The sequence below is a fragment of the Cervus elaphus genome, chromosome 18, assembly GCF_910594005.1.
Source record: "Cervus elaphus chromosome 18, mCerEla1.1, whole genome shotgun sequence".
NCBI lineage: Eukaryota > Metazoa > Chordata > Mammalia > Artiodactyla > Cervidae > Cervus > Cervus elaphus.
The window spans coordinates 17,866,107-17,878,911 of NC_057832.1; the positions used below are offsets into that span (position 1 = coordinate 17,866,107).

General features: G+C 48.5%; 1 protein-coding gene across 2 annotated transcripts in view; it reads right to left on the minus strand.

Moving 5' to 3' along the window:
* ABCA13 (ATP binding cassette subfamily A member 13) overlaps window positions 1-12,805 on the minus strand; it is a 379,106-nt gene that overhangs the window by 184,463 nt on the left and 181,838 nt on the right. The window contains exons 42-43 of one of the 2 annotated variants that reach the window (XM_043873351.1): window positions 9,967-10,029; window positions 8,901-8,925 (exon numbers count right to left, since the gene is read on the minus strand). In XM_043873351.1, coding sequence (XP_043729286.1) covers window positions 8,901-8,925; window positions 9,967-10,029 — 88 coding nt within the window. Of the gene's footprint in view, window positions 1-8,900; window positions 8,926-9,938; window positions 10,030-12,805 lie in introns of both variants that reach the window. The other variant, XM_043873352.1, reaches the window with a different exon arrangement.

A 12,805-nucleotide genomic window follows, 5' to 3' on the forward strand; every position in this document is an offset into this window, starting at 1 on the left:
AGTGCCCATGGAGCCTTCTCCAGGACTGACCCCCATGCTGGGTGACAAGCTGAGCCTTGGTAAATTTAAGAAAACTGAAATCATCCAGCATCCTTTCCAACCACAACACCATGAAATCAGAAATCAACCACAAGGAAAAAAATCTATTAAAAAACACAAACATGTAGAGGTGAAACAATGTGCTACTGAACAACCAATGAATCACTAAAAGAAAATCAAAAAGGAAATCAAAAAGTATCTAGAGACACACAAAAACGAAAGCACAATGATCCAAAACCTACGGGATGCAGCAAAAGCAGTTCTAAGAGGGAGGCTCATAGCGATCCAATCTTACCTCAGGAAGCAAGAAAAATAAAAAATAAACAGCCTAACCTTACGCCTGAGGAAACTAGAGAGAAAAGGACAAACAAAACCTAAGTAGAGGGAAAGAAATCAAAAAGATCAGAGTGGAAATAAGTGAAACAGAAATGAAGAAAACAATAGGAAAGATCAATGAAACTAAAAGCTAGCTCTTTGAAAAGATAAACAACACTGGTAAACCTCAGGCCAGACTCATCAAGAAAAAAGGGAAGAGGGCTCAAGTCAACAAAATTAGAAACAGAAGAGGAGGAGTTATGGGCAGTCCAGTGGTTAAGACTCTGCACTTCGAATGCAGGGGACGTGGGTTTAATCCTGGTTGGGGAACTAATATCCCATGTACCACACGGTACAGGCAAAAAAAAGTTATATGGACAGAAACACAAAGGACCAGAAGAAGCTATTATAAGCAACTATATGCCAACAAAATGGACATGAAAGAAATGGACAAATTCTTAGAAAGGTACAATCTCCCAAGACTGAACCAGAAAGAAACAGAAAATATGAACAGACTAATCACAAGTAATAAAACTGAAACTGTGATTTAAAAACTCCCAACAAACAGAAGCCCAGGACCAAATGACTTCACAGGTAAATTCTATCAAACATTTAGAGAAGTGTTAACACCTATCCTTTTAAAACAATTCCAAAAAGTTGCAGAGGGAGGAACACTCCCACATTCTATGAGACCACCATCACCCTGATGGCAGACAAAGACGACACAAAAGAAGAAAATTACAGGCCAATACCACTGACGGACACAGATGCAAAATCCTTAACAAAATTCAAGCAAACCAAATCCAACAACACGTTAAAAGGATCACACACCATGATTAAGAGAGATTTATCCCAGGGATGCAACAATTTTTCAACACCTGCAAAGCAGTATGATACACCACACTAACAAACTGAAGAATAAAACATATGATCATCTCAACAGTTGCATAAAAAGCTTTTGACAAAATTAAATACCCATTTATGATTTTTTTAAAAAATCTCCAGAAAGTAAGGCATAGAGGGAACCTCTGTTCAGTTCAGTTCAGTTGCTCAGTCGTGTTCAAGACTCTGCAACCCCATGAACTGCAGCATGCCAGGCCTCCCTGTCCATCACCAACTCCTGGACTCTACCCAAACTCATGTCCATCGAGTCGGTGATGCCACCCAACCATCTCAAACTCTGTCGTCCCCTTCTCCTCCTGCCCACAAGCCCTCCCAGCATCAGGGTCTTTTCAAATGAGTCAGCTCTTTGCATCAGGTGGCCAAAATATTGGAGTTTCAGCTTCAACATCAGTCCTTCCAATAAACACCCAGGACTGATCTCCTTTAGGATGGACTGGTTGGATCTCCTTGCAGTCCAAGGGACTCTCAACAGTCTTCTCCAACACCAGAGTTCAAAAGCATCAATTCCTCGGTGCTCAGCTTTCTTTATAGTCTAACTCTCACATCCATACATGACCACTGGAAAAACCATAGCCTTGCCTAGATAGGCCTTTGTTGACAAAGTAATGTCTCTGCTTTTTAATATGCTATCTAGGTTGGTCATAACTTTCCTTCCAAGGAGTAAGCGTCTTTTGATTTCATGGCTGCAATCACCATCTGCAGTGATTTTGGAGTCCAAAAAAATAAAGTCAGCCACTGTTTCCACTGTTTCCCCATCTATTTGCCATGAAGTGAAGGGACCAGATGCCATGATCTTAGGTTTCTGAATGTTGAGTTTTAAGCCAACTTTTTCACTCTCCTGTTTCACTTTCATCAAGAGACTCTTTAGTTCTTCTTCACTTTCTGCCATAAGGGTGGTGTCATCTGCATACCCGAGGTTATTGATATTTCTCCCAGCAATCTTGATTCCAGCTTGTGCTTCCTCCAGCCCAGCATTTCTCATGATGTACTCTGCATATAAGTTAAATAAGCAGGGTGACAATATACAGCCTTGACATACTCCTTTTCCTATTTGGAACCAGTTTGTTGTTCCATGTCCAGTTCTAACTGTTGCTTTCTGACCTGCATATAGGTTTCTCAAGAGGCAGGTCAGGCAGTCTGGTATTCCCATCTCTTTCAGAATTTTCCACAGTTCATTGTGATCCACATAGTCAAAGGCTTTGGCACAGTCAGTAAAGCAGAAATAGATGTTCTTCTGGAACTCTCTTGCTTTTTCAATGATCCAACGGATGTTGGCAATTTGATCTCTGGTTCCTCTGCCTTTTCTAAAACCACCTTGAACATCTGAAAGTTCACGGTTCACGTATTGCTAAAGCCTGGCTTGGAGAATTTTGAGCATCACGTTACTCGCATGTGAGATGAGTGCAATTGTGTGGAAGTTTGAGCATTCTTTGGCATTGCCTTTCTTAGGGATTGGAATGAAAATTGACCTTTTCCAGTCCCGTGGCCACTGCTGAGTTTTCCAAATTTGCTGGCATACTGAGTGCAGCACTTTCACAGCATCAGCTTTTAGGATTTGAAATAGCTCAACTGGAATTCCATCACCTCCACTAGCATTGTTCGTAGTGATGCTTCCTAAGGCCCACTTGACTTCATATTCCAGGATGTCTGGCTTTAGGTGAGTAATCACACCAACATGATTATCTGGGTCGTGAAGATCTTTTTTATACAGTTCTTCTGTGTATTCTTGCCACTTCTTAATATCTTCTGCTTCTGTTAGGTCCATACCATTTCTGTCCTTTATTGAGCTCATCTTTGCATGAAATGTCCCTTGATATCTCTAATTTTCTTGAAGAGATCTCTAGTCTTTCCCATTCTATTGTTTTCCTGTATAGAGGGAACCTACCTCAACACAATAAAGGCCATATATGACAAATTCACAGCAAACATTATACTCAATGGTTAAAAACTTTATTTCCTCTAAGATTAGGAACAAGACAAGGATGTCCACTCTGACCTCTATTATTCCATACAGTTTTGGAAGTCCTTGCCATAGCAATCAGAGAACAAAAGGAAAAAAAGGAATCCAAATTCCAATCCAAACTGGAAAAGAAGCAACACTATCACTGTCTCCAAATGACATAATACTATAGATAGAAAATCCTAAAGATACTACCAGAAAACTACTAGAGCTAATCAATGAATCTGGTAATATTGCAGGATACAAAATTAATACATAGAAGTCTGTGGCATTTAGATGCTAAAAACAAAAATTCAGAAAGAGAAGTCAAGGAAACAATCCAAATTACCATTATCTCAAAAAAAATAAATACCTATGAATAAAGTTACATATAGGGGCTTCCCTGGTGGCTCAGATGGTAAAGCGTCTGCCTGTAGTGCGGGAGACCTGGGTTCGATCCCTGGGTTGGGAAGATCCCCTGCAGAAGGAAATGGCAACCCACTCCAGTACTCTTGCCTGGAAAATTCCATGGACTGAGGAGCTTGGTAGGCTACAGTCCATGGGGTCGCAAAGAGTCGGACACGACTGAGCGACTTCACAGGTTCACAGGCTCAAGGAGGGAAAAGACCTGCACTCAGAGAACTATAAGGCACTGATGAAAGAAGTCAAAGATAACACAGACAAATGGAAAGATACATGATGTTCTTGGATTGGAATAATCAATACTATCAAAATGACTATATTACCCAACAAAATTTACAGATTCAGTACAATCCCTATCAAACTACCAATGGCATTTTTCATAGAGCTAGAACAAAAAATCTTAAAATCTGTATGGAGACATAAAAGACGCTGAACAGCCAAAGCAATCTTGAAAAAGATAAACAGAGTTGGAGGAACTGGGCTCCCTGACTTCAAACTATACTATAAAGCTGCAGTCATCAAGACAGTATGGCACAGGCACAAAAAAAGAAATACAGATCAATGGAATAGGTCAGCAAACCGAGAAATAAACCCACATACCTATGGTCACACATCTATGACCAAGAAGGCAAGACTATACAATGGAGGAAAGACAGTATCTTCAATAAATCTTACTGGGAAAACTATAAATGGTACCAGAAAAGCATGTAAAAAATGAAAGTTGAACATTCTTTAACACCATACACAAAAATAAACTCAAAATGGATTAAAGACCTAAATAAAAGAGTGGATTCTTAGAGGAAACATAGGCAGAACACACTTTGACACAAATTGCAGCAATATCTTTTCCAAGGCATCTCCTAGAGTAACGGAAATAAAAATAAAAATAATCAACGGGACCTAATTAATCTTAAAAGCTTTTGCACAGCAAAGAAAACCATAAGAAAAGCAAAAAAACAACCACAGAATGGGAGAAAATATTTGCAAAAGATATGAGTGACAAGGGATTAGTCCCCCAAATTTATAAACAGCTCATGCAACTCAATATAAAAAAAAAAATCCAATCAAAAAACTGGGCAGATCTAAGAAGACATTTCTGCAAAAAAAAACGACATACAAATGGCAGAGTACATGAAATATGCCAATTATCATTAATTATTGGAGAAATGTAAATCAAAACTACAATGAGGTATCACCTCACACTAATCAGAATGGCCATCATCAAAAAAATCTACAAATAATAAATACTGTAGAGACTGTTGAAAAGGGAACCCTCTTACACTGTTGATGGGAATGTAAATTGGTGCAACCACTATGGCGAACAGCACAGAGGTTCCTTTTAAAACTAAAAACAGAGCTACCATATGATCTACCAATCCCACTCCTGAGCATATTTTGAACAAAACTGTAGTTCAAAAAGATGCACACACCCCTGTGTTCCCTGCAGGCTATTCACAATAGCCAAGACATGGAGACAACCTAAACGTCCATTGACAGATGAATGGGTAAAGACGAGATACTTACATACCATGGAATACTACTCAACCACTAAAAAGAATGGAATAATGCTATTTGCTTCAACATGGATGGACCTAGAGATTATTATACTGAGTGAAGTAAACTTCTTTAGACAGACAGCCTGAAACCTGAACTTTACAGATGTCACCAAGGGGGCTCAAGAGGAAGTGAGGTACCTGTTTCTGGAGACTGGAGGAAGTTCATAGTCTGCCAGTTCCTCACATGGCTAACCAGTGATCTCACTCCTAGATGCACACCCAAGAGAGAATGTATGTCCACAGATAACTCATACACAGATGCCCACAGCAGCATCTTCGTAATAGCCAAAAATGGGAAACAACCCGAAAGATCATTAGCTGGTGAAAGAACAAACCAATTTTGGTGCATCTGGACAATGAACATGATCTGGCCACCAAAGGAGTGCAGCACTGGCAGACCAGCACGTGGTCCCCGGAAAACATCAGGCCGATAAAAGACGCCAGACACAGACATGCACGTGCCGTGGGCTCCACTTGCACGAGCGTCCAGAGCAGACGCGCACGCAGACAGACGGCAGAGGACAGCTCAGCTACGACTGGGGCACATGGGGGTCGGGGGGAGACAGACAGCAGAGGACAGCTCAGCTACGACTGGGGCACATGGGGGTCGGGGGGAGACAGACAGCAGAGGACAGCTCAGCTATGACTGGGGCACATGGGGGTCGTCGGGGGGAGACAGACGGCAGAGGACAGCTCAGCTACGACTGGAGCAACGGGGGTTGGGGGGAGACAGACGGCAGAGGACAGCTCAGCTACGACTGGAGCACATGGGGGTCGTCGGGGGGAGACAGACGGCAGAGGACAGCTCAGCTATGACTGGGGCACATGGGGGTCGTTGGGGGGAGACAGACGGCAGAGGACAGCTCAGCTATGACTGGGGCACATGGGGGTCGTCGGGGGGAGACAGACGGCAGAGGACAGCTCAGCTATGACTGGGGCACATGGGGGTTGGGGGGAGACAGACGGCAGAGAACAGCTCAGCTACGACTGGGGCACATGGGGGTCGGGGGGAGACAGACGGCAGAGAACAGCTCAGCTACGACTGGGGCAACGGGGGTCGGGGGGAGACAGACGGCAGAGGAAAGCTCAGCTACAACTGGGGCACATGGGGGTTGGGGGGAGACAGACGGCAGAGGACAGCTCAGCTATGACTGGGGCACATGGGGGTCGTTGGGGGGAGACAGACGGCAGAGAACAGCTCAGCTACGACTGGGGCACATGGGGGTCGGGGGGAGACAGACGGCAGAGAACAGCTCAGCTACGACTGGAGCACATGGGGGTCGTCGGGGGGAGACAGACGGCAGAGGACAGCTCAGCTATGACTGGGGCACATGGGGGTCGTCGGGGGGAGACAGACGGCAGAGGACAGCTCAGCTATGACTGGGGCACATGGGGGTTGGGGGGAGACAGACGGCAGAGAACAGCTCAGCTACGACTGGGGCACATGGGGGTCGGGGGGAGACAGACGGCAGAGGACAGCTCAGCTACGACTGGGGCAACGGGGGTCGGGGGGAGACAGACGGCAGAGGACAGCTCAGCTACAACTGGGGCACATGGGGGTCGGGGGGAGACAGACGGCAGAGGACAGCTCACCTACGACTGGAGCACATGGGGGTCGTTGGGGGGAGACAGACGGCAGAGGACAGCTCAGCTACGACTGGGGCACATGGGGGTCGTCGGGGGGAGACAGACGGCAGAGGACAGCTCAGCTACGACTGGAGCAACGGGGGTTGGGGGGAGACAGACGGCAGAGGACAGCTCAGCTACGACTGGGGCACATGGGGGTCGTCGGGGGGAGACAGACGGCAGAGGACAGCTCACCTACGACTGGGGCACATGGGGGTCGTCGGGGGGAGACAGACGGCAGAGGAAAGCTCAGCTACGACTGGAGCACATGGGGGTCGTCGGGGGGAGACAGACGGCAGAGGACAGCTCAGCTATGACTGGGGCACATGGGGGTCGTTGGGGGGAGACAGACGGCAGAGGACAGCTCAGCTACAACTGGGGCACATGGGGGTCGTCGGGGGGAGACAGACGGCAGAGGACAGCTCACCTACGACTGGAGCAACGGGGGTCGGGGGGAGACAGACGGCAGAGGACAGCTCAGCTATGACTGGGGCACATGGGGGTCGTTGGGGGGAGACAGACGGCAGAGGACAGCTCAGCTACAACTGGGGCACATGGGGGTCGTCGGGGGGAGACAGACGGCAGAGGACAGCTCACCTACGACTGGAGCACATGGGGGTTGGGGGGAGACAGACAGCAGAGGACAGCTCAGCTACGACTGGAGCACATGGGGGTCGGGGGGAGACAGACGGCAGAGGACAGCTCAGCTATGACTGGAGCACATGGGGGTCGTCGGGGGGAGACAGACGGCAGAGGACAGCTCAGCTATGACTGGGGCACATGGGGGTCGTCGGGGGGAGACAGACGGCAGAGGACAGCTCAGCTACGACTGGGGCACATGGGGGTCGGGGGGAGACAGACGGCAGAGGACAGCTCAGCTATGACTGGGGCACATGGGGGTCGTCGGGGGGAGACAGACGGCAGAGGACAGCTCAGCTACAACTGGGGCACATGGGGGTTGGGGGGAGACAGACGGCAGAGGACAGCTCACCTACGACTGGAGCACATGGGGGTCGTCGGGGGAGACAGACGGCAGAGGACAGCTCAGCTACGACTGGAGCACATGGGGGTCGTCGGGGGGAGACAGACGGCAGAGAACAGCTCAGCTACGACTGGGGCACATGGGGGTCGGGGGGAGACAGACGGCAGAGGACAGCTCAGCTATGACTGGGGCACATGGGGGGCGTCGGGGGGAGACAGACGGCAGAGGACAGCTCAGCTATGACTGGGGCACATGGGGGTCGTTGGGGGGAGACAGACGGCAGAGGACAGCTCAGCTATGACTGGGGCACATGGGGGTCGTCGGGGGGAGACAGACGGCAGAGGACAGCTCAGCTATGACTGGGGCACATGGGGGTCGTTGGGGGGAGACAGACGGCAGAGGACAGCTCAGCTATGACTGGGGCACATGGGGGTCGTTGGGGGGAGACAGACAGCAGAGGACAGCTCACCTACGACTGGAGCAACGGGGGTCGGGGGGAGACAGACGGCAGAGGACAGCTCAGCTATGACTGGGACACATGGGGGTCGTCGGGGGGAGACAGACGGCAGAGGACAGCTCAGCTACGACTGGAGCAACGGGGGTCGGGGGGAGACAGACGGCAGAGGACAGCTCAGCTATGACTGGGGCACATGGGGGTCGTCGGGGGGAGACAGACGGCAGAGGACAGCTCACCTACGACTGGAGCAACAGGGGTCAGGGGGGAGACAGGTAAGCTGACGAGAGGTTTCCTCCTGTGGCAATGCAACTTGCTTTGAACTTGATGGGGGCAAGGGATCCACAACTCTATGAATAAACTACAAGCTGCTGAACTGTGTTAAATGGACAAATTGTGTGGCGTGTAAATTATTATCTCAATAGAGCTGTTAGAATAAGATACACCCGACATCATTAATCATTAGGGAAAAGCAAATTAAAACCACAATGAGAGACCCCTACAAACCAATTATGATGCCTAAAATAGATAATTTTTAAACCTGACAGTACCAAGAGCTGAAAAGGAAGCAGGGCCGATGGGAAATCACACGCTGCTTGTGAGAATGCAGTCTACCAAACATCTGTTGTCAACATCCGGAAGTGCTTAGTTCTGGTCAGTTATTTGAGGGTCTATGTGCCTGGAGTCTCTGAGGAAGACTGAGGTCTGTCATCCTCCAGGCCTCTCCAGCCCAGCTGTGTCCTCCTTTCTGGGGCACTGTGCACAAATCGGGCAGGAACTGGCCTCACCGAGGCCCAGTCACACACCCAGGTTCTGCTCCAGAGCTGACGCCTGTGGACGCAGATCTGCACGTGAAACCTAAGAACACACTTCAGTCCCACGTGGACAGAGGCTCCAGGGAGCAAGGCTCACATTTGGATTTTTCTGCATGTAAACCCGTCCTGGCAAAGTCCCTGCATGTAAGGCGCACATTGAGAATGAAGCTGGACTGGCTTGTTCGTGAGGCAGGAAAACAAAATGGACTGATTCTGTTACCCTTATTTTCTGTACTAAGACATTGCTTCTAAGATAGAGTTCTGAAGAAATGTAGAGCTGTCCCACAAACACACAGATGTTTGATTCAAGTCAAGGAAAAACACCAAGCTTTCTGCCTCCATCCAATTACACCCCTCACTCTGCTTAATCTCCTCCTCTTCAACTTTTCTTAAATTTATTTAATGGGAGGACAATTACTTTACAATATTGTGATGGTTTTTTCCATATACCAGTACCAATCAGCCACAGGCATACACGTGAACCCTCTCTCCTGAACCTCCCCCCCCACCACCCTCCCCACCCCATCCGTCCAGGTTATCACAGAGCACCAGCCTCGGGTGCCCTGCATCATACATCAAGCTTGCACTGATTATCGATTTTACCCATGGTGATACATATGTTTCAATGCTATTCTCTCAAATCATCCCACCCTCTCCTTCTCCCACTGAATCCAAAAGTCTGTTCTTTACGTCTGTGTCTCCATTGCTGCCCTGCACCTAGGACTGTCGGTACCAGATACCATATATATGCGTTAGTATATGGTATTGGTCTTTCTCTTCCTGACTTACTTTGTTAAAACAAGGTGGCGGTAAGGATGGGGGCCTCACCTCACGCCCCCCCCACCCCCTCAACCCAGTAGAAACGCAAAGAAACCCCCTGACTTACAGTGACCAGGACCAGGCTCTGGGGGTGCCGACTCCAAGCTCAGGGCAGCATCAGGTTGCTTCTTGGAATCTTGCAGAAGATGCAGAAACACCTTTTTAAAAATGGAAAAGAGCTTCACATTATTTTATGTTCCTTTCCACATTGTACCTCTTCTGCCTCAATTACCCAACTGGGTCATTATGACAATAGTCACCAAACAGCCACCATACTTGATTTGGTTGTTCAGTTAAAGGACAGAACTCTAAGGCCACCTGGTCCTGCCCGCAGGACAGAAAGGTGAGTGAAACCAGTCTGAAGCTCAGGACACCTCGGTTCTGGCCAAGCTGCCAGGCAGGAGTGGGCAGGGCATGTGAGGCTTACCGCACAGGGCATCCAACTCAACTGTGGTTTGTGAATCACTGTCCAGCATCTGAGAAACTCAGGAAGAACCAGGCCACAAAGTCGTGAGCCGCACACCGATCCAGAGTGGGTGGGACCACGTGCGACAGTCCCCACCACACCGTCTTCTCCACAGGCGCGGGGACCTCACGCTACCTAAACAGCTTTGTCCTACAAACTGGCTTGAAGTCAGTAATTGGTTAGTGCTGGATGCTGAGGCCCTGCCTCACTGTTCAAACCGAAGGGCTGCGGCTGTCATCAAAGTCCACAAACAACAAATGCTGCAGAGGGTATGGAGAAAAGGGAGCCCTCCCACACTGCTGGCCAGAATATAGAGCATTCCCTATGAAGAACAGCATGGAGGTTCCTTACAAAACTAAAAATAGAGCGACCACATGACCCAGCAATCCCAGTCCTAGGCACATATCTGGAGAAAAACATAACTCAAAAAGACAGATGCACCCCAATGTTCATTGCAACACTTTACAATAGCCCGGTCATGGAAGCAACCTAAATGTCCATCAACAGAGGAATGGATAAGGACAACGTGGTGCATATTTACAATGGAATGTTACTCAGCCATAAAAATAGTGAAATAATGCCATTTGCAGCAACATGGATGGACACAGAGATGATCATATTAAGTGAAGAAAGGCAGAAAAAAGAAAAACATCATAAACATTGCTCATATGTGCTATCTAAAATATGACACAGCTGATCTTATTTACAAAAGAGAAACAGGCTCACAGACATAGGAAACAGAGCTATGGTTACCAAACAGGGAAGGAGGGAGGGATAAACTAGGAGTTTGGAATGAACTTATATACACACTACTATAAAAGAACTAGATAACCAACAAAGACCGACTATGTAGCACAAGGAACTATACTGAATATCTTGTAATAACCTATAAGGGAAAAGAATCTGAAAAAGAATATATATGTATGCATATATACATACATATATGTGTATATATATATGGGCTTCCCTGGTAGCTCAGCGGGTAAAGAATCTGCCTGCAGTGTAGGAGACCCCGGTTTGATTCATGGGTCAGGGAGATCCCCTGGAGAAGGAACAGACTACCCACTCCAATATTCACGGGTTTCCCTGGTGGCTCAGACAATAAAGAATCTGCCTGCAATGCAGGAGACTTGGGTTGGATCCCTGTGTTGGGAAGATCCCCTGGAGGAGGGCATGTCAACCCACTCTAGTATTTTTGCCTGGAGAATGCTTATGGACAGAGGAACCTGGTGGGATACAGTCCATGGGATCACAAAGAGCAGGACACAACTGAGTGACTAACACTACTACACATACACAAAAAGGAATCACTTTGCTATACACCTCACACTAACACAACATTGAAAATCAACTATATTTCAATAAAAAAAATTTTTTAAATCCAAGGACTAGGCCCAAAATCAGTATGAGCAAGGTGCAAAAGCACGTGCTGGAGACAGGGACATGCGAGGACAGGCGTCTGTGGGTGACTGCTGGGGGGAGGGGACAGGCCGCATGCAGAGGAGGGAGGTGTCCCTGATGCCAACCCTCGAGGGTGAGGGGAGAGGCAATCTGGAGAGGGCAGAGGCGCTGGGCTCTGAGGCAGGGGCTCCACGCCCAGCTAAGGTCTGGTCAGCCCTGCACTGCAGACAGAGGACACACACATCCAGAGGGCAGAGTGACAGTAACTCAGTGCATGACGGCCACAGGCCCGGGAGCAGGCAGCGGGTTTCCTCACTCATGGCTCAGCCCCTCCCGGGGACCATCGCTGAGCCAGGCACTGCCCAGGGCTGCCCTCCCCCGGCGGCATCACCACACACACACGCCCCCTCGCCCCTGCCCACGGCTGCAAAGCCCTGGGGTCCTGACCTCAGCCCCCCTGCAGCCTCCCCACCAGCTGGGTTCCCACAGCGATTCCAAGTCCCACCCCCCCTGGACTCTGCAAACAGCACTTCCATCCTGAGTTTATTTCGGGGTCCGAGCACAGAGGCACTGACTGACCCTAGGCCTTCCTAGGAGCCCGTGGCCCCTAGAAGAAGATGGGGAGAGGGCGCCGGGGGAGAAGCAGCTGGCAACCGGGGAGAGACCCGCCTTCTCAGTACATATGATGAATTAGTTTGGGCAGACTCCTGCTGAGAGGATTCTGAGTCCTCCGAATTGGTGATGAGCCATGAGGTGTCATTACGTTTGATCTGATGAGGTTGCTTTTATTGGTAAGATAACCCCTTGCTGAGTCCCAGTAAGACCCCAAGGAAGAGCTGCAGACCTCACAGTTACTACAGGTGGAAACAATAACTTAATAATAAGAGAAGAGCAACTCAGTGCCACGTGTCACCCTGAAGAAGTATTCACCACCCCAGCTTCGCTGCCTCATCTAATAAACGGTATTAATGATAAGATACAAAAAACAGAAGTGTTGCAAAGAGTGAATGCGTTTGCAGGTAAAGCTGGGAAGGCAATGCCAGCCACATGGGAAGCTCGTGATATCT